The 22012-nt window shown below is 46.8% G+C and overlaps 2 protein-coding genes and 1 long non-coding RNA gene across 3 annotated transcripts; 2 read left to right on the top strand and 1 right to left on the bottom strand.

The window, feature by feature from the left end:
• The first annotated feature begins 1566 nt into the window (after positions 1-1566).
• Positions 1567-13562, top strand: ESS2 (ess-2 splicing factor homolog). The gene is made up of 10 exons (XM_083417805.1): positions 1567-1895; positions 3774-3942; positions 4735-4830; positions 5149-5318; positions 6878-6998; positions 7442-7575; positions 9426-9528; positions 10434-10543; positions 11837-11952; positions 12451-13562. The coding sequence occupies exons 1-10, from the start codon at positions 1749-1751 to the stop codon at positions 12734-12736; spliced, it is 1452 nt and encodes a 483-aa protein (XP_083273931.1). The 5' UTR covers positions 1567-1748; the 3' UTR covers positions 12737-13562.
• A 4463-nt stretch (positions 13563-18025) lies between these two features.
• LOC310666763 lies at positions 18026-19481 on the top strand. The gene is made up of 2 exons (XR_014506019.1): positions 18026-18762; positions 19018-19481. It is a non-coding gene; the product is annotated as an uncharacterized lncRNA (long non-coding RNA).
• Positions 19482-19529: 48 nt separating this feature from the next.
• LOC310666654 (testis-specific serine/threonine-protein kinase 2-like) lies at positions 19530-21229 on the bottom strand. Its single transcript, XM_083417852.1, has one exon. The coding sequence runs from the start codon at positions 20963-20965 to the stop codon at positions 19778-19780; it is 1188 nt and encodes a 395-aa protein (XP_083273978.1). The 5' UTR covers positions 20966-21229; the 3' UTR covers positions 19530-19777.
• Between the last annotated feature and the right edge of the window lie 783 nt (positions 21230-22012).

Raw genomic sequence — 22012 nt, 5'->3', positions numbered from 1 at the left:
CCTGTCTTAAGGGCACATGTAAGATATGAATAGGGTGTGAGCCTGTGACCTGGCCCAGGAACTAAGTATTTATCATTACAAAAGACTGGCCAGGCTTCCCAGGCAATCCAATCAAGTGACCATTAAACAGGTAACCAGTCAGACAAGATAAACAAGTCACTCAGATTTCTGCTGTAGACCCACCTTTTCTGTGATGTAGGTATGATGTGTCTGGGGGTGGTCTTGGACTCCAAGGCGGGCAATTTAAAATGTCTATATAAGGGCAGACACGCTTTTGTTCTGGGTTTTCCTCCTCCTCCTGCTGCGTGTGAAGGGGGCACCCTGTTGCAAAGTTCAATAAAGATCAAGCTTACTAGCTGCTTTGCTTCTCAATATTCTCTGGTTGGCCTCTGTTATTTTCTCCTACCAATAGGGATCCTACCTAAGGACTCAATATGGGCTCTTGGATATCCCATAAGAGAAAAAAGGGCAGATTTTTGTTAACAACATAGGTATCACCCCTGGGGTGAGGCCATTTTGCCTACGTGACTCTATGCCTTTTGGTAAATGGCTGTCTAGAATCTCCTTATCCTTGTGCCAAACAGGACTTACAGAGATGGAAAGAACAGCTGTTTTTAGTGAATTCCTGAGGCTCTGCACAGTATATTTTATACAGAAATTTAGACAGGATACAATCGCTTTTAGGCTAGATACATAGTAACATTTTAACTGGCTGGGATGACATTTCATTCCTAAAAGCTGTCAATCAAGAGGATGCATTCCATTTGGCTGCAGTAACAGCGTTACGTACTCTAGGCGGCGCTGTTTGATAGCATTCATTGGCTGGACCTGGACAAGTCATTAAAATGCAGACAATTCTAAAGACTCTGTTCTTTCATTAGCTACATATGTAATAGTGCCGTTCTCTTGTTCTTTTTTAGCTACCTTTATTTACAGGGGCTAGGAATGCTTTTGCAGTGTCCGCTTTATTTGGAGGCTTTAGGTAAGTACACACGATATAATCAAGAACAGAAAACTGTTTGCCTTGTTTTTTTCTGTTGTTCAGATCTGCCCCCAGCCATGGGGGTCTTCTGGAGTTTGGAGATATCTTCACCCTTTTAATAAGCACCATTCCCATATATTAATGGTAGGCATTTATATAAATGAGGGGCAGTTATTATTAAACTATTATTATTATTAGTTATTAGCGCAAACCCCGCTTTGGGATTTATTGGAATAAAAAGCAGCAGAGAAATAGAATCAATCAATCAATCAATCAATCAATCAGTGAGGGTGAGGGGTGTGGCCTGGGGAGATTTTTAGAGGGCTGGACTTGGAAGGCCACATTCGATCCCAATTGGACCCCAAGTAGCGCCAGTGGAAGAGATACTACGCCAACCCTGCAATGTAGACCAGCTGAACCAAACAGAGCCGCACCTCAGCTTCCAAACAGACCCGGAAGCTGCAGCTGTTTGGTAACATCTACAGCTTACACCTCTATGGCGACGGATGGAGCGAGGCGTGATTTCCTGACTAGGCAATTTCCCCCTCAGAGACTACAAATCCCGAAGGCCTTTGCGGTTCCTCACGACCATTCCCCCAAAGGGGGGGATCTAGCCGCGCCGCTTCCGGGCGTCTGTGTCGCTGTTGCCGGAAGCGAAGGTGCGTCGCCCCGTCCGGGCCTCTGCGTAAGGCCGAAGGACCCCCGGGCGCGTTGCTAAGGGCGACCGAGTTGCCGTTGCCGGGATTTTCTGGGCCTGGCGGTAGAGATGGGCGAGCCGGGCCCCGCCGCCGCCTCGGCCAGAGCGCTGGTGCCGGTCCCGGCCGAGGCGGGCGCCGTGGCTGTGGTGAAGGAGGCGGCCCAGGAGGCCCCCAAGAGCAGCAAGAGGGTCCTGGACGAGGAGAGCTACATCCAGGCAAGCGAGGGGAATGGGAGCGGGGGGGGGGGTCTGGCGGGGTGATGGGTCCGGTGGGAGGGGGGGGACAGGTGGGAGTGGGGGTGTATGGCGGGGTGAGGGGTTTGGTGGGGTGGGGATCCGGTGGGAGCGGGGGGGGGTCTGGCGGGGTGATGGGTCCGGTGGGAGGGGGGTCAGGTGGGAGGGGGGGTTGGCGGGGTGAGGGGTTTGGTGGGGTGGGGATCCGGTGGGAGGGGGGGGTCTGGCGGAGTGAGGGGTCTGGTGGGGTGGGGATCCGGTGGGAGTGGGGGGGTCTGGCGGGGTGAGGGGTCTGGTGGGGTGGGGATCTGGTGGGAGTGGGGGGGTCTGGTGGGAGTGGTGGGGTGGGGATCCGGTGGGAGTGGGCGGGTCTGGCGGAGTGAGGGGTCTGGTGGGGTGAGGATCCGGTGGGAGTGGGGGGGTCTGGCGGGGTGAGGGGTCTGGTGCGGTGGGGATCCGGTGGGCCTGAGGGGGTCTGGCGGGGTGGGGGGTTCAGTAGGAGTTGGGTCTGGCGGGGTGGGGGGTCCGGTGGGAGTGGAGGGGGTCTGGCGGGTCTGGCAGAGTAGGGGGCCCGGCGAGGGGGGTGTCCAGTGGGAGCGGGGGTCTGGCAGGGCATTTCCTTGGCTTGGGTGTTTGGAGAGACAGTGTGATTCTGTGTGGGGTATTATTGTTTATTTGTTTGTTTATAGTAGGGTGGACTATTGGGTTGTTTTTCTTTTATTATGTATTTTGTAGTTTTATATCTTGATTTTATTCTGTGATCTGCCCTGAGACCCCTGGGTGTAGGGCAGTATATAAATTCAATAAGTACCATATTTTTCGCTCTATAGGACGCACTTTTCCCCCTCCAAAAATGAAGGGGAAATGTGTGTGCGTCCTATGGGGCGAATGCAGGCTTTCGCTGAAGCCTGGAGAGCGAGAGGGGTCGGTGTGTACTGACCCCTCTCGCTCTCCAGGCTTCAGGAGGCTCTGCGCAGCCCTCGGGAGCCCTGCGCGAAGTCGTGCTGGGCCCCCGACTGCTGCGCAGAGCTGCCTGCATTCTGAAGCACACTGAAGAGCGCACCCGGGCTTCGCACACCTCTCCGCAAGCCTGGGGAGACCGGCGCGACTTTGCGCTGGGCTCCCTAGGCTTGCGGATAGCAGGCTGTTCTGGGGGCTGGGGTCGGGGGAAGCTTGGGCTTCCCCCGCACCAGCCCCACGCCTGGGAGGGGGGAATAAACTTTTTTTTCTTTATTCCCGCCCCCCAAAACCTAGGTGCATCCTATGGGGCGGTGCGCCCTATGGGGCGAAAAATACGGTAATTATAATTATTACTATTAAATGTCTAATGCGATTATTAGTATACAGTGGTACCTCAGGTTACATACACTTCAGGTTACATATGCTTAAGGTTACAATATCCTGCACATATTTCTTTAGAAGATAAATAAGTAAATGTGGGTGATGCCAACAGACAAACCTTATGAAGTCGTAAGTCTGCTCGTTCATGATGGCTGTTTTCTATCTCCACTGGTGACGGTGGTTATATTAATTTAGGCCAGCTGAGTTTTGGATCAAAACCTTTGTTTCTTGGGGTGCAAAACAAGACATTTATTTATTTATTTATTTATTTGAATTTATATGACGCCCTATACCTGCAGGTCTCGGGGTGGTTTCTCAGGTACCTTGTAAGATGGAATACATTGCTAAGGTGTCACAGCATATGGGTTGAAGTTTTGACAGGCCTGGGCCAGCAAGCCGCTTTACTTAAGCTACATTTCTGAGGATCCTGCCACGCAGACCACAAAATCAGATTGTGTGTTCCTTTAATTTTTTTATTTTCCTCCTACCCTAAAACATTGTTCATTTGGCGTTTTGCAGAGCCTGGAGAAAATCATCCAGAGGGACTTTTTCCCTGACGTTGAGAAATTGCGTGCTCAGAAGGACTATCTAGATGCTGAAGAAAGCGGTGATTTGGAGAAAATGAGGCAGATAGCCATCAAATTTGGCTCTTCCTTGGGGAGAACTTCCAAAGACACCCCTGCACCATGTAAGAATTTATTTTTGATCCTTGGATTATTGGTGTTGTTTGTCATAAGAGTTTTGAACATGTTCCTTTGTCATTTTGGGGGTGTCTTTATGATTTGCAAAGAATACCCAGTAGAGCAATTTTATAAGGTAAAGGTAAAGGTACCCCTGCCCGTTTGGGCCAGTCTTGACAGACTTTAGGGTTGTGCGCCCATCTCACTCAAGAGGCCGGGGGCCAGCGCTGTCCGGAGACACTTCCGGGTCACGTGGCCAGCGTGACATCGCTGCTCTCGCGAGCCAGCGCAACACACGGAAACGCCGTTTACCTTCCCGCCAGTAAGCGGTCCCTATTTATCTACTTGCACTTAGGGGTCACCCGCATCCCTTTTATATGCATTGCCAAAACCTAATATAATGCTGCTGACGGGGCCAGAATACTCTTTGGGTTTTTTTGCTTTGGTTTTTTTTTCTTTTTCATTTCAGTCTTTTCTGTTTCTCGAAAGAGTTAGAGACAGCATTTATGGAACCTTTGGCCCTACAAGTGTTGCTGATCTACAGCTCCCATCAGCAGGTGTGGCCAGGGGTGATGGGATTTGTAGTTCAGCAACATCTGGTGGGCCAAAGGTTCCCTACATGTAATATATGATATCCCCCTTTTATCCTGTGAGGTAATTAGGTGGATGGGGGGGTGTTAATCAAGTACACACTCTGTACTTTGTGTCTCAGTGGATATTTGAACCGGGGCCTTGTCTATGCTGGCTCTCGGAACAATACATTCCTAAATCATTGCTTTTTCAAAAACGCTTTTGAACAGATGTTACACCAGCCACATTTGAAACACCCGAGGTTCATCCCGGTGACCCCACCACATTGAATAAACCCAAGCTCCCAGTGAAAACTACAGAGGAAGGTAAGAAATTCTCATTTTGCTTGTTTGGGTTGTTCTAGATGTTGCAGTTTGGTTTCAGGGCTGAGAAGGATGTGAAACAATTCCTCCTGTTATCCCTAGTATTAAAAATTGGGGGGGGGGGGCTGTAGTTTGGTGATATAAGTGCACATGGTTATCTCAGGTTCAATCCCTGTCATCTCTAATTGTATTGTGTCGTCGCTTCTGGTATCCTCATTGGTGCCTTGTTTAAAGGCATGGGGAAATCCATCCTTTGAAGGACTGAGGCAGGACTTCAAAGTCGTACCTGTGTTTGTTTGCTTCCTCCCCCCTTTCCTAAAGGTGAAACGGAGGAAGAAGAGAGCAAAGATGCTCTGCCCAGCCTGGACAGCTTCTTGGCAAAACACACCAGCGAGGATAACGCTTCCTTTGAGCAGATCATGGACGTGGCAGAAGAGAAGGAGAGAGCCAGGCATTCATGGCTCTACGATGCAGAAGAGGAATTTGCCCAGGTGCAGGAAAGAGCTTTGTGAATCTCCATTATTTAAATAGCTCCATGTAGGAGACTGATCTTCCATTGGTAAGAGAGGTCCACCAACACAGCCCTCCCTTAAGACTTTTAGGTTGCGTTCTCTTCTGAAATGATCACCTATGGTCCTGCATATATGGTCCTATATGCAGCAAACTCACTCTAGCCAAGCAATCTGGTCATGGTCAAGTGCTTGGGGCCTGTAGATGAACCGGTATGTGCCATACACACACTCTTGACTTCTAATGCGGAAAAATGGGGTTAAGCCATGTTTCGACACCAACCGTTACACAAAGTACAGTGGTGCCCCGCAAGACGAATGCCTCGCAAGACGGAAAACCCGCCAGACGAAAGGGTTTTCCGTTTTCAGAGGTGCTTCGCAGGACGAATTTCTCTATGGGCTTGCTTCGTCTTGCGATTCTTGAGTTTTTTCCGGCTCCCCACCCCCTTTTTCTAAGGCGCTAAGCTGCTAATAGCCTTTTAGCAGCTAATCCGCTAATCCCTTAAGCCTTTAATAGCCGCTAATAGCCGCTAAACCACTAATAGCGCTAATCCGCTAATAGGGTTGCTTCGCAAGACGAAAAAACCGCTAGACGAAGAGACTCGCGGAACGGATTAATTTCGTCTTGCGAGGCACCACTGTAATATAGTAAGGCATGCATATCTTATACCGTATTTTTCGCTCTATAAGACGCACTTTTTCCTCCTTCAAAAATTAAGGGGAAATGTGTGTACGTCTTATGGAGCGAATGCAGGCTCCTTGGCTTCAGCGATAGCAACGCAAAGCCTCCAAAGTGCAGAGGGAGGCTGTGCTCTGGGGGCTTCAGGCAGATACCCGCAAGCCTTCGGAGCGCAGCGAGAACTCCTGCTGCGCTCTGAAGGCTTGCGGATAGCCGCCTGAAGCCTGGAGAGCAAGAGGGGTTGCTGGAGAGGCGCTGCACAGTTTTCCCTCTCTGCGCAGCGCCCCTTCAGTGAAGCGGAAGGAGAAATGGAAGGGGCTCCGTTTCTCTTGCTGCTTCGCTGAAGGGGCGCTGAGAAGAGAGGGGGAGAATTTTTTCCCCCCTGTTCTCCCCCTCCTATGGTCCGATGCGTCCTATAGAGCAAAAAATACGGTAATTATTATAAGATAATTATATACAGTGGTGCCCCGCAAGACGAATGCCTCGCAAGACGGAAAACCCGCAAGACGAAAGGGTTTTCCGTTTTCAGAGGTGCTTCGCAGGAAGAATTTCTCTATGGGCTTGCTTCGCAAGACGAAAATGTCTTGCGATTTTTGAGGTTTTTTTCCGCTCCCCACCCCCTTTTTCTAAAGCGCTAAGCTGCTAATAGCCTTTTAGCAGCTAATCCGCTAATCCCTTAAGCCTTTAATAGCCGTTAATAGCCCTTAAACTGCTAATAGCGCTAATAGCGCTAATCCGCTAATGGGCTTGCTTTGCAAGACGAAAAAACCGCAAGACGAAGAGACTCGCGGAATGGATTCTTTTCGTCTTGCGAGGCACCGTTTGTGCCCATCACTGAAGATCTCTGTCAAATCTGTTTCAGCGGCACCAGGAGCAGCTGGCACTTCCGTCAGCAGAAGAGCAGCAGGCCCTGGCGAATGGGAAAGCTGGGGTGGAGACATGGGAGTACAAGGCTAAGAATTCCCTCATGTATTACCCACCAGGTGAGTTCAGTGATGTCGCAAGAGTCTCCAGCAAATGGAGACAGCCAAATGGACCGATAGCTGTAAGTGTGTGTTTGTATGTGCGCGCACACACACGCCAGACAGGATTCTCTGCATCTTCTTCCCTGTGTGTCTTCTCATCTTTCCGTACCTTTTCAGAATTAATAATTTTGTTGGGCCTAATTGGTCATTGCTGCCTTTGAGGTGCTCCTTCTGAGTTCTAATATTATGGGGTTTGGGGGGGGGAATACTGACTCATTCCCTGCACCATTGAGAGATGAGCATGGATGTGCAATTGTGAGAAAACTCATCCTCTATTCTTCTATTTGAGTTTTCATTCTTATGGGAGTACATTTTTCTTTTAAACTTGCAAATGGCAAGACTTTTGTTTGCTGCTTTGATATCAGGCCTCCAGTCTGATGCTAATGTTCTGCCTTTTCCAGGTGTTCCCGAAGAGGATAATGCGTTTAAAAAGCCACGGGAAGTTGTCCACAGAAACACCCGTTTCCTGAAGGATCCGTTCAGCCAAGCCGTGAGCAAATCCCAGCTCCAACAGGCAGCAGCCCTCAATGCTCAGGTTAGAGAGCTGATTTAACTTTCCCACATCCTCTTTATTTGAAATCGGTGTGTTTCCTCTACTTACAGATGGATACATTTAAAATTATATATTCCACCCACCCCCCATACATGCAGCTGCAGGGAAATTCTACCCTTACTAGCTTTTAAGCAAAGCATCTTTAACATCCTTCAATTGATTAAATGCAATTTTAAATAGGAAAGAGAAGGCTGGTGAGTTCCAGTGGAGAGAGCCTCTTGCAGAAGACTTTGCATTACTGTACAGTGGTGCCCCGCAAGACGAATGCCTTGCAAGACGGAAAACCTGCTAGACGAAAGGGTTTTCCGTTTTTCAATGCACTTCGCAGGACGAATTTCTCTATGGGCTTGCTTCGCAAGACGAAAATGTCTTGCAATTCTTGCGATTTTTTTCCGCTCCCCACCTCCCTTTTTTCTAAGGCACTAAGCTGCTAATAGCCTTTTAGCAGCTAATCCGCTAATCCCTTAAGCCTTTAATAGCCACTAATAGCGCTAATCCGCTAATAGGGTTGCTTCACAAGACGAAAAAACCGCTAGACGAAGAGACTCGCGGAACGGATTCTTTTTGTCTTGCGAGGCACCACTGTATTTTAATATTTGGTTGGAAGCCACCCAGAGTGGCTGGGGAAGCCCAGCCAGATGGGCGGGGTATAAATGATAAATGATTATAATAATAATTATTACTATTATTACTATTATTATTATTATTTGCTCTCCTCTTTTTATATTGACCGTCAGTGGTTGCATTTGCATTTTGCATAAAATCATGTTGAATGAACAGGAGGTAACCACAGCAAGCCATGGATGCGAACACCTTTGCTGCTTGTTCAGCTGGGGAGGATGACTTTGAAAGCTTTTACTCCTCCCCTATTAATCACAGCTTGCCATATCACCCAGACAGGGGATCATGATCAGTTGCAAAACAAGCCAGCTTCGGATGTGGGTGTTGAAGGTGACTTGATTACAACTATTGTATTGTATTTAGTGCATTTCTATACTGCTCAGTTGTTGGCCTTTGTCAGCGATGTACATAAAAATTAACCATGCAGAGAGTAAATCAATAAAAATCATAAAACCAAACAGAAACGCAAACACTACCTTTTAATGCCTGCTTGAATAAGAAAGCCTCTGTCGTGCATCTTAAGTTCAGCCAGGAGGGCACCTGTCTAATTCAGTTTGGAGGGAGTTGCAAGGCTTATGAGCCGAGCAGTTCAGCCACAGGGGACCTCCAGCTGAGACTCCCCCAAGGATTTTAGTGATTAGACAGGGATAAAAAGGATCAGTCTGTTCTTAACATATCCTGGACTAAGTTGCTAAAGGGCCTTGTAAATGAATACAAGAACCTCAAATCTGGCTCAGAAACATTAAACCACAATTCCTTGTCTGGATGACAGAAAAAGCTAGGTTTAAGTAAAACCTATGAGTAAAAGCTTTTGAAGTCTTTCTGCCAGCCATCGAGAGGGGGAGTGTGTGATCCGAAGGATTGTTGTGGATCTTCCTTGCTTATGTGCAGCGTGCTAAATCTTGGTTTAGCATCAGGTGCAAATATGACCAGTGAAGTATATTGCCAAACATTATAAAATAATCAAATGATCAAGTATCCGTTTTAGACAAAAAAGATTTTTTTATTGAAGGTGGGGAGGGGGGAGCTTGATGCATGATCTGCCATAGAGGAGTTAAAGAGTGAGAGCCTATGTACTAGATGGTTCAGGATTAAGTGGTATAAATATTTGAAATAATTAAAAAAATAGATTATAAAATGTTAAGCAAGCTTTTTGGATCTGTGTAAGCAATTGTTACCAAACCTCTCTTTTTTTCCTTTGCGAAATCTAGTACAAGCAGGGTAAAGTAGGTCCTGATGGGAAGGAGCTCATACCCCAGGAATCTCCAAAGGTCAATGGATATGGATTTGTGGCCACGCCCTCCCCAGCTCCCGGTAAGAAGAGGCGGGCGGGGAATACCGAGAATCGTGTTGTAGAAAAATAAATTAGCTGGCAGTTAGACAAGGCAAAACTGATATTTTATTAGCAAATGTGACTGAATGCTTAGCCCCCCGAGTCCACAAAACCTTGTTCATTGGGAAAGGGCAGTTTCAGCCACAGGAGCTAATTCTGCAGGGTTATGGGGAAGAAAGCATGGCTTTCTAACAGGCTGAAGCAAGGGGATGGCTCATGGAGTAAATAATTACATTGTGATTCCTTGCATTGGCTAGTAATACTGAGCACATAGTGGAGAGAGTGTTTGTGGGCAGTCCGCTAAGGTATGGAGGGGAGAGGGTGCCTGTCCCTTTAACTCTTTATTAAAAGGTAAAGGGACTCCTGACCATTAGGTCCAGTCGTGGACAACTCTGGGGTTGCGGTGCTCATCTCACTCTATAGGCTGAGGGAGCCAGGATTTGTCTGCAGACAGCTTCCGGGTCACGTGGCCAGCATGACTAAGCCGCTTCTGGCGAACCAGAGCAGCGCACGGAAACGCTGTTTACCTTCCCACTGCAGCAGTACCTATTTATCTACTTGCACTTTGACGTGCTTTCGAACTGCTAGGTGGGCAGGAGCTGGGACCGAACAACGGGAGCTCACCCCATCGCAGGGATTCGAACTGCCGGCCTTCTGATTGGCAAGCCCTAGGCTCTGTGGTTTAGACTTTATTACTGACCCGCTTAGCTAGGGTCAGGCTGCATAGCAATTGGGGAACCACGATTTGCCCCCCCCAAAGGTAGTTCTTGTGGATTTAATTGAAGGCCACCACTACTGCAGTTCAAGCTATAACTGGCAATATTTAAGCAATGAGCCTGCCATCAGTCCATCTCATTAGAATTAACTTGTGAAACTCTATTCATAGGTGTGAACGACTCCCCTCTTATGACATGGGGTGAGATTGAAAGCACCCCTTTGAGGTTAGAAGGCTCAGACACACCGTATGTAGACAGGACCCCTGGACCAGCCTTCAAGGTATTTAACGGGCGAGGTTCTCAGAACATTGTCTGCTGTTCAAACTGGGTGGAGCCTGGCTGCACAAATGAGGTTGTGGCTTCCGGCTGGGGTGGGGTGGGGTGGGAGAAGTTGGCTGAAATAGCATGCCGGGTATAGCAATTGCCACTTGGGCATCAGAAACTGTTCTAGCCTCGGGCATATTAAAGCCCAGCTCTGAGTGTGCATCAGTAGGCAGTGGGAACAAAGTGACAAAGGCAGTGGGGAATCAATTTGTGGGTCTTCTCCTGCCGCCCACTTCCTATGGTGAAGGTGAGGGAATCTTGATGCCTGGTGTTTCTTTTCCCTGGTTCAACCCCATCACCCACTGCAGAGTCATCTGGGCCCAAAAGGCTTGAGAGCTCTTCTGCTGCCTTTGCAGTACACCTGCATTTGCTGTGATAAATGGGCAAAAAGGTGAAGAAGAAATGCGTGTTTCCTAGCAGTCAAAATTGCATGCAGTGGGAGGGCATTGATGGACGGCAGTTATTATTAAAGCTATCCAGCACATCCATCCAGCACATCCAAGTTTAGAGATCAGTGTTTCATCTTTGCCCTTGATGTGTCTTTTTTGTAAAAAAAAAACCACCAGTATACTTCTTGCAAAAGCGAAGCAACTCTAAGAAGGTGGCTCAGATAGAGAGTGTTTCGGTTTTGCACTCTTGGGTATTTTTGCAGTTAAGTGAGAAGGGCTGTGTGTGCAGATTTCTGTTTCTGCTTCAGGGCGACATACTAAGTTCTCACCATCACGTACTTGCCCAGTTGCCCGGGAGGTAGGTCAGGCTGAGAGATGGTGACCAACCTCAGATCACCCAGTGAGCTTTGTCTCATACCTGGAATTATAACCCGGGTCTCTCTGAACCAATCCATTACTCTAGCCCAGGGGTAGCTGACGTGATGCCCTCTGGATGGTGGACTCCAACTCCCATAAGTCCTAAACAGCATAACTCAGTTGTTGAGGATGATGGGAGTTGTAGTCAGGCAACATCTAAGGAGCCACAGGTTCCCCTACCCCAGTCCTAGGCTCTAAGGTCTCATACTGCCCTAGTTTGAGTAGCACTGTTGAAGAGTTTGGAGCACAAGGTGTAGAGCTTCTGTGTTTGCCCTGGAAATGTTCAATGCAGGGATGGGAGGTGGAATCCAATAACATCCATAGCCCCCCCCCCCCACCTCTGGCTACATTGCTTTCATAGCAAAAGCACAAGTGAGCAATGAACCTATGGCTGGAAGGATAAGTTTCTCATGTAGTACCGGTAAGCCCTGGTCTTTTCCCAGATCCTGGAGCCTGGTCGCAGAGAGAGGCTAGGGCTTAAGATGGCCAACGAGGCAGCTGCTAAGAACCGAGCAAAAAAGCAGGAAGCTTTAAGAAGAGTCACGGAGAACCTCGCCAGGTGAGACTTTGCTAAAATCAGGGGCCTCTTTTCCAAAAATCTAACTGCAGCATTCAAAAGGAAAAACACACGGGGGGGGGGGGGGACACAGGAAGACTTGGCATTTTTAGAGCACCAGAATGGCTAACCTGAATTTTGGATGTTGATTTTTAGAAGCAAAGAAATTGGATGTCTTAGCTTAGTGGTAGATATTGAATGCTTTGCTTCATCTGTTCTTCAGGTACCTTTTTGGTAGCCAGGGCTATGTCTGGGAGGTAAACAATCCTCTTTTCTGGGTACTGTGTGAATTGTAGTTCTGTGTGAATAGGAGGTCTCCTAACAACTCTCAGCAGCCTCTGGAGGAAGCCATGACTGTTTAAAGCAGTGCCATGATGCTTTTACATGGATATTGCAGATAGAGCCTTACATAGTCACAACCAACCAATGCAAGTGGTCTCTTATCTAAAATTATTATTAGTTTTATTTTAAAAACCCATGTGTTTCTTCTTTTTCTTCTAGTCTTACTCCCAAAGGACTAAACCCAGCGATGTCACCAGCCATGCAACGCTTAGTAAACAGGACTGCCAGCAAATTCACAGACAAAGCCCTCCGAGCCAGCTACACCCCGTCCCCTGCACACCTGAGCACACCTGGCTACAAGACCCCGGCAGGTGGGCCGCAGACGCCCACTGTCACCCCAACTTCCAGGACAGCGTCTCAAACACCAGGGACTCAGGACCCCACCTCAATCACGGACAATCTGCTGCAGCTGCCTAAAAGACGCAAAGCCTCAGATTTTTTCTGAGGAACGGCATCTCTCCTTCTCCTCTGCAGGGCCTTGCATAGCAGAGTATGCGGATATAGCAAACAAAATAGACACAATAGCAACAAGAAGGGCTGCCCAGATTTTCAGGATTGTGTCTACCCTCCAAACCTGTGTGCTGCTGCATTTTTGTTAGCTGCAAGGAGTAGCACAGGTAGAAGAAGCCTTTTTTGGCCAGGCATCGGGTTTGATCTTTGTCGCCTTCTGTGCTACATGAGCCCAGGAGCCAAGGAAAGAAAGACTGTAGTTGAAATGATGTATGTGACACAAGCCTTTCTAAAGCATTTTGGGCGGTTTTACAAAGGGGACCTTGTTGTTTGCGTTTGGGTGCCTCTGATTCTGTCTGTACATGCGTATGTTTTTATTTATTGAACACAGAAAGCCTTTGGATAAAGACTCGGCACAAATCTGAATCGAGGGTATGCCTGCGGCTCTCAACATCACAGTTGGAAAAATTCTGATGAATATATGAGAGCCACTTTCCAGCTTTACATTATTCATCCAGGGAATGACTTTCAGGCTTCTTCTCAGTGACATGTGTCATTTGGCAGATGTGGAGAATTGGGATATCTGCTTGGGAGGGTCAGAGCTTTTGCTCTCAAGATGCCTACAGGAAGCCTGGCTTTGGTTATGGGATGTGTAAGCGTGATATCCCACAAAGCTGGGAAAGGTTGGCTTTATTTTTAAAAATAGTAATTTATTTTTGTATATTTTGCTCTTCTACCAACAGTATCCAGAGCAGCATACAACACACTTGGTAAAGCATATAGTATATAATCAATAAAATACTACATGTACAACTGAAGAACGGTGTGTAAAAGTAATAAGAACAGAAAACCTAAATAAAAAAGCCAACAGCAGCAGCAGAGGTAAAACATATTGCAAGTTTAAACTGGGAGCAGTATTAGGAAGTGTCAATACATTGAATCTTCAGGGAAATGTGCTTTCAGTTCTAATGAAAGGCTCACAAAGTGGGTGCCTGATTACTTTTGGGATTGGCAAAGTATGCCAGAGTCCGGCTATTTCTGTAGCCTTCAAATGTCATTGGACTCCAGCCCCCAGCACCCTTGACCATTGGATATGCTGGCTGGGGCTGATGGGAGTTGGAGTCTTAACAACATCTGGAAGGCCCCAGGTTGGCCATCCCTCTACCACAGGGAAGGCTTTCCAGGCAATGGAGTTCTGGTCTTAGAAAGCCATTTAGTCAGTCTGTCTCCGAACCAATAAGTCATTGTGTGTTAATGATTTCAGGTGTGCAGAGATGGGTGGCGCTTGGAATTCACTGCACCACTTGTCTATATCAGAAGAACATAAGAAGGGCTAGCTGGATCAGGCCAATGGTCTGTCTAGTCAGCATCCTGTTCTCACAGTGGCCACCCAGATGCCTTTGGAAAGCCTACAAACAGGACCCGAGCACAAGAGCTCTCACTTTTCTGTTTTTTAGCAACTGGAATTCTAAAGCATTTTGGCTTCCAAATGTGGGGGAAGAGCGTAGCCATCATGTTTATTAGCCCTTGACATCCCTCTCAATGAATTTGTCTACTGTTCTACAGTCATTTGTCGAGGGCCATCACTGCCTCTACTGGGAGCGAGTTCTAAAGTTTAACTATGCACTGCGTGAAAAACTTCCTTTTATATGTTGTGAATTTTCTAACTGTTGAGTTTCTTTGTCTTATGAGTTCCAGTGCTATGAGAGAGAGAGAAAAAAACTTCTTTATCCATTTTCTCCATGCCATGCATCGTTCTATAAATTTCAGTCATGTCGCCTCTTAACTTGCCTTTTCCCTAAACTAAAATGTCCTAAATGCTGAGCTCCCGTTGCTTGGTCCCTGCTCCTGCCAACCTAGCAGTTCGAACGCACGTCAAAGTGCAAGTAGATAAATAGGTACTGCTCCGGCGGGAAGGTAAACGGCATTTCCGTGCGCTGTTCTGGTTCGCCAGAAGCGGCTTAGTCATGCTGGCCACATGACCCGGAAGCTGTACGCCGGCTCCCTCGGCCAATAAAGCGAGATAAACGCCGCAACCCCAGAGTCGGCCATGACTGGACCTAATGGTCAGGGGTCCCTTTACCTTTATCTAGAGGTTTAATGAAAGTTGCCATGACTCTATATCGCAAGGGTTACCAGCACAGCACAGCAACATTCAAATCTCATTTTTCCCCTAGTTGTGTGAGCAGCTTTTTACTCTTGTAAAATGAAACCAGGCAGAGATTAGTTAGTGTATTGTACATTAAATCATGGGACACAGGTGGCGCTGTGGGTTAAACCACAGAGCCTAGGACTTGCTTATCAGAAGGTCGGTGAATCCCCGCAACAGGGTGAGCTCCTGTTGCTCGGTCCCTGCTCCTGCCAACCTAGCAGTTCGAAAGCATGTCAAAGTGCAAGTAGATAAATAGGTACCGCTCTGGTGGGAAGGTAAACGGCGTTTCCGTGTGCTGCTCTGGTTCGCCAGAAGCAGCTTAGTCATGATGGCCAAATGACCCGGAAGCTGTACGCCGGCTCCTTCGGCCAATAAAGCAAGATAAGCGCTGCAACCCCAGAGTCGGCCACGACTGGACCTAATGGTCAGGGGTACCTTTACCTTACATTAAATCGTAATAGCAAGGTCAAGGTATCTCTGATCTGTCACTGACTTTGTTTTGTTAGACATCACCAGAAGAGGGGAGACTTGAGAATATATAACATTTCCAGGATGATTTCATAATACCATCTTAGCAAAAGACAAATATTGGGGGGCCACCAGGAGCCCATTTTCTTTAAACCAAGCAGCCTATAGCATGGATGGGGGAAGCTGTGGTCCTCTGTACGTTCCTGTACTCCAGCTCCCATCATCCTTGATCATTGGACCTGCTGGTTGCAGTTGATGGGTGTTGGAGTCCGTTAGTATTTAGAGGACCGCAGCTTCCCCATCCTTTGCTGATAGGCTTATACTCACTGGAGGAATGCCTATGAAAAATATTTGCAGGAAACATAAACAAATATGTGAGTCGGTCGGGACCTCTTGAGTCAAATGTCCACTGTTCTTCCATTTTCGCTGTACAATTTTTTCACATGTATTTCTTAATGTAGACTGCAGTGGTGGGGGACGTAGGTCTCAGTAAGCAAGGCATTGCAAAATCAACTTCCTCAACTATTACTCGACGCCAGAATTAAACACCAAGTTGTCTCTGTGCTTGGAAAACCCCGACAAAAACAATAAGCAAACGTCACTGTTTCACCGTCCCGTTGCAGATATCACTATGGCTATATTCACACCTTAACATTTAAGCACTATACCACTTTAAATAGTCACAGTTCCCCCCCCAAAGAATTATGGGACCTGTAGTTTGTTAAGGATGCTGAGAGGTGTTAGGAGACTGCTGTGTTCTCAATTCCCAGAGTTTACCTATGAAAATGGATTGACTATTGAACCACTTGATTGTAGGTCTGAGAGGGGAACTGGGTTGTATAGGGAGGTTTGTTCTGTTTGCAAAAAAACACTGTGTATTATAGACAGGAGGAAAAGCAAAGCTCTTATTTCTCCTACAAAACTATAGGCCCAAGTAAACCTATGGCACGTCTACACCACAAACTTAAACTGTTCTAACAATCAATTAGTGAACTGACTTCCTCTCTTTGCTGCAGAGCTTTAGGGCAGAGATGCAGAACCTGTGGTCCTCTAGATCATGTTTTTGGTGTTGACCTTTAAAACCTTAAACAGCCTTGGCCCAGTATATCTGAAGGAGCGTCTCCACCCCCATCGTTCTGCCCGGACACTGAGGTCCAGCGCCGAGGGCCTTCTGGCGGTTCCCTCACTGCGAGAAGTGAGGTTACAGGGAACCAGGCAGAGGGCCTCCTCGGTAGTGGCGCCCGCCCTGTGGAACTCCCTCCCATCAGATGTCAAAGAGATAAACAACTACCTGACATTCAGAAGACATCTTAAGGCAGCCCTGTTCAGGGAAGTTTTTAATGTGTGACATCTTAGTGTATTTTTGGTCTTTGTGGAAGCCTCCCAGAGTGGCTGGGGAAACCCAGCCAGATGGGCGGGGTACAAATAATAAATTATTATTATTATTATTATTATTATTATTATTATTATTATTATTATTAATTTATTTATTTATTAGGGCTCCCACCCCCATCAGCTGCAGCCAGCATGGCCAATGATCAGGCATAATTGTCATGGCTGGGCAACATCCGGAGGACCCCAGATTGCCTACCTCTTTGGCACAGCATCCTTTAGAGAAAATGGCATTTTAGTTAGCTTGGCTTGGTGCGGAGGAGAGCTGAATCTGCAATGCATTAAGCTCCAAACTAGTGACTAGTGGGATGCCACAGGGTTCTGTCTTGGGCCCGGTCTTATTCAACATCTTTATCAATGACTTGGATGATGGATTCAAGGGCATCCTGATCAAATTTGCAGATGACACCAAACTGGGAGGGGTGGCTAACACCCCAGAGGACAGGATCACACTTCAAAATGACCTTGACAGATTAGAGAACTGGGCCAAAACAAACAAGATGAATTTTAACAGGGAGAAATGTAAAGTATTGCACTTGGGCAAAAAAAATGAGAGGCACAAATACAAGATGGGTGACACCTGGCTTGAGAGCAGTACATGTAAAAAGGATCTAGGAGTCTTGGTTGACCACAAACTTGACATGAGCCAACAGTGTGACGCGGCAGCTAAAAAAGCCAATGCAATTCTGGGCTGCATCAATAGGAGTATAGCATCTAGATCAAGGGAAGTAATAGTGCCACTGTATTCTGCTCTGGTCAGACCTCACCTGGAGTACTGTGTCCAGTTCTGGGCACCACAGTTCAAGAAGGACACTGACAAACTGGAACGTGTCCAGAGGAGGGCAACCAAAATGGTCAAAGGCCTGGAAACGATGCCTTATGAGGAACGGCTAAGGGAGCTGGGCATGTTTAGCCTGGAGAAGAGGAGGTTAAGGGGTGATATGATAGCCATGTTCAAATATATAAAAGGATGCCACATAGAGGAGGGAGAAAGGTTGTTTTCTGCTGCTCCAGAGAAGCGGACATGGAGCAATGGATTCAAACGACAAGAAAGAAGATTCCACCTAAACATTAGGAAGAACTTCCTGACAGTAAGAGCTGTTCGACAGTGGAATTTGCTGCCAAGGAGTGTGGTGGAGTCTCCTTCTTTGGAGGTCATTAAGCAGAGGCTTGACAACCATATGTCAGAAGTGCTCTGATGGTGTTTCCTGCTTGGCAGGGGGTTGGACTCGATGGCCCTTGTGGTCTCTTCCAACTCTATGATTCTATGATTCGAACCTACATCTAAATAACCAAATGAAATTCGGGCAGCTTAGCAGGGAATGATTATTCCAGTCTTTTTCTGGTGTGTAAGGCTCTCTGCCAAAAATTGTACAGTGATACCTTGGTTTTCAAAAGCCTTGGTACTCGAACAACTTGGAACCCAAGCGCTGCAAACCTGGATGTAAGTATTCCGGTTTGCAAACTTTTTCCGGAAGCTGGATGTGTTTTGTTTTGAGTGTTACGCTTCCGATTTGAGTGCTACACTTTCGTTTTGAGCGTTACACTGAGGTCTGTCTGTTTTTGCTATTTATTTTGCGTTTTTGTGGCTCTTTTTTATTTTTGTGACTGTGTGGAACCCAGTTCAGTTACTGATTGATTGATTGTGTGACTGCAGTACATTGTTTATTGCTTTCATTTTATGGATCAATGGTCTCGTTAGATAGTAAAATTCATGTTAAATTCCTGTTTTAGGGGTCGTTTTTAAAAGTCTGGGATGGATTAATCAATTTTGCATTACTTTCTATGGGAAAGCGCGCCTTGGTTTTGGAACACTTTGATTTTGAAATGGACTTCCGGAACGGATTTAGTTTGAGAACCAAGGTACCACTGTATTAAGGAAGTGATTGCTTCTTACAATTTGGAGTTGCCCATTGACATCTAACATTATTTATTTTGCAGAGGGAGAAATGCAGGCAAATTACATAGATATGTCCTTTTGTTTGTTTGGTCTGGGTTGAAGAAGAAGAGTTTGGATTTGATATCCCGCTTTATCACTCCCCGAAGGAGTCTCAAAACGGCTAACATTCTCCTTTCCCTTCCTCCCCCACAACAAACACTCTGTGAGGTGAGTGGGGCTGAGAGATTTCAGAGAAGTGTGACTGGCCCAAGGTCACCCAGCAGCTGCATGTGGAGGAGCAGGGAATCGAACCCGGTTCACCAGATTACGAGTCCACCGTTCTTAACCACTACACCACACTGGAGTCAAGCAAGCCCTTTTACAGGCTCACAAAGCCCCCATACGCACTAAATGTTTAAAGCCATGCCACACCCACTTTGAATTGCCATAACTTCCCCCCAAAAAATTCTGGGAACTGTGGTCTGTTAAGGGCACTGGGAGTTAGGAAACCTATTTCCTTCCCAGAGCTACAATTATTATTTGTTATTGATTGTTTATTACTCATTCACAGACTGACAGTGAAACCACTTTGAGAATTGTAGTTCTGGGAATCTGGGTCTCCTAACAACTCTCAGCTCCGTTAACAATCCACAGTTCCCAGAATTCTTTGGGGGAAGCCATGACAGTATAAACTGTTACAGGGCTGCAGGTGGGGCCTAAAAGATGGAGTGGGTTTCAAGAAGGACCTTGAGACTCTCTTTGCAACTGCCTGCCTCTCTTTAGTGAGGCCTTGGAGAGCGTGAAACCTTGTATTTTCAAAGGCACGTCAGCTTAATTCCAAGGTGATTAAAAACACCACCCGTTTTGGTTCATAGGCAGTGGGCAATTACAGTAAAATATTTATCAAGGTATAAAATATTTAATAATATTGTGTCCTTTTATAGGTATCGATATATATATAAGTATAAAAGTGCTTATAAAGAAACCTCTTTACTTTCTTTTCATTTAGTCTGCTTTTCTGATTGCTTCCTCCACTAATCTCTTATCTTCTCCCGACCCCGAAACCACCTTGTCCATTTGATTGGGCATTTGGGCTACCTATTCTCTGTTGCCTGAGTGAATGGGCATCTGCTAGTCCAGGTGTATCACATTTCCGTGTTCTCAAACTGGGGCAGCACGACATCGTCTGCCAGGTTGTCCGGTTTCCCGATTTCCCCCAGTTTCCCCCCTCCTTCGGCTACCTCCAGCCGGGAATGTCCAGCCTGTTTGGACTCCGATTTGCCGCTGACTTGCACTTCGCTTTTGTGATTTGGCTTGTGATCGCACTCAGTCCGGGAACTCTCCCCGTTTTTCATGACAGAAGTCGTCGAGATGCACTTGGGTTTCGGGGGCTGCATCCACACGTGGCTCAAAACGTCGTCGATGTGGAGCCGCCGGGCGACGTCCGGTTGGAGCATGCGGTAGATGAGGTCTTTGCATTCCATGGTCAGGTTTTTCGACTTGGGGAAATGCACCCGGTGCTCCTTTTGCAGCCTCAGCATCTTCCGAATGTTGGAGTCGTCGTAAGGCATGGAGCCGCAGACCATGATGTACAGAATGACGCCTAGGCTCCACATATCGTAGATCTTGGGTTCATAGGGGATGCCTTGCAGCACCTCTGGGGCGGCGTAAGCAGCAGAACCGCAAAAGGTCTTGCTGTGGATAATTTTGCCGTCTTCATCACGGGTCAAGCGTTTGGAGAAGCCAAAATCTGAAAGCTTGATGTGATAATCTTTGTCCAGAAGCAGGTTTTCACATTTCAAGTCCCGGTGGACGATGTCAGAATCATGGCAGTATTTTATAGCGGCGCATAGCTGGCGGAACATCTTCCTCGCAATGTCTTCGGGCATTGCCCCTTTGCTCTTGATGAACTCCAGCAAATCCCCCTGGACTCCTAACTCCATCACTATGTAGACTTTGCCATCTGACGTCTCGAAGATCTCATAGGTTTTTATGATGGATCGGTGGTTCACTTTGGCTAAGATGTCTATTTCCCTCGGAAGGAACCTCTCCAGAAAGTCCAGCGGCGCTTTCTTCCTGTCTATGATTTTTACTGCTACGTCAAATTTCAGCCGTTCCGAAAAGGCCGATTTCACCTTGGCGTATGAGCCTTCTCCCAAATTTCCTCCCATGATGTAGCCTCTTTTTTTAAGGACGGCAGCGTCGTCCATCATGCTATAGACAGACGCAAAGATAAGTTTGGTCACGTTGTTGGCGTACTCTTCCAGCCACTTACTAGGTATTCCATCGTTGGTCATTGGAGGGTTGCCTAGTTCTGGGAAGTTGGATGACATAGAATTTTGAGCATTGTTTATCGGGTGATGTCTCCATGTGATGTCACAACTAGCATTAAGCAACTAGCAGTCTGTGATATAATAGTCAATATCAACCTCAGAGACAAATGATCTTTGGTGAGGGAACATTATAGGTTCTTTAAAAACAAACAACCCATCTCTGTTCTTGTTTGGGGTTGGGTTTTTTTTAGCCTGACAGTGAAAGAAGGAAATTGTCTTGTAAGCAAAGAGTTTGGACCTTCGCTGATTAGTACACAGGCACTATTTCTTTTCCACCTTCACGACATTATCAAGCAACCCTCAAATCAATCTGCGTAGCGGAATTTCACCCCACTCCACAGTGTTCAAATGCTGAATTAGCTTATCGTAAGTGTGTTTTAAATTGCGGGTGAAAGCTAGCAGCCACAAAAGGAATCCATGGAACACATACAGACTGGGTACAGAAAACTTGACTGGACTTTGAAGGGTCCTTTATTCATTTCCCTGTAGCAAATAAAGTGGTTAAACGTGAAATTTCCAGACAATGGATGAGGTAAGATGTCCTCGCTAAGTCAGCTTCTGAACAGATTCCCACAATGCATTGGGGTTGCAGAGGAATCAGGTGACATCATTTTTAAAATTCCGCATCTTGTTAAATATGAAATGCAGAAGTCAAACGACGTGTTTTGAGGTGACAGAAACCAAGTTACATGTTAAGATTAAAATTAAGCACCAGAGTTTTTCAGACTATGAGTCGTGTAAAAAGCATGAATTAACAGCATTTAAAGATCATTGCTAACTTTCAGGAAAGATCCCTGCAGAAAAAAATTAAAAATATCAGAAAACAGACCCACACAGACACTGCATGGTCCTTCGCCTTGGGGTTTCACAGGGTTCTTCATCTTGAGTGAATCACTTGGCTACATGGAGTTCCTTGTGGCACTTTCACTATGTTCTCAGCTCAAGCAAGTTAAACAGCCATTTTTGTGCCAAACCCAGAGATTCGGCCTCTCTGGTTGTGGTCAGAAATTCTAAACTCCCACCCCAGTCCCAAAACCGTTCCTGTAG

The sequence above is a fragment of the Podarcis tiliguerta genome, assembly GCF_965153285.1.
Source record: "Podarcis tiliguerta genome assembly, chromosome: 16".
NCBI lineage: Eukaryota > Metazoa > Chordata > Lepidosauria > Squamata > Lacertidae > Podarcis > Podarcis tiliguerta.
Note: the sequence above shows the minus strand (reverse complement) of the source record. Positions and strands in the feature narration are given on the sequence as shown.

Coding starts and splice junctions, on each gene's coding strand:
- LOC310666654 (XM_083417852.1), bottom strand. CDS start 20,965: ATGTCATCCAACTTCCCAGAACTAGGCAACCCTCCAATGACCAACGAT.
- ESS2 (XM_083417805.1), top strand. CDS start 1,749: ATGGGCGAGCCGGGCCCCGCCGCCGCCTCGGCCAGAGCGCTGGTGCCG. Junction 4,831..5,148: donor AGTGAAAACTACAGAGGAAG/GTAAGAAATTCT, acceptor CCTTTCCTAAAG/GTGAAACGGAGGAAGAAGAG. Junction 6,999..7,441: donor CCTCATGTATTACCCACCAG/GTGAGTTCAGTG, acceptor TGCCTTTTCCAG/GTGTTCCCGAAGAGGATAAT.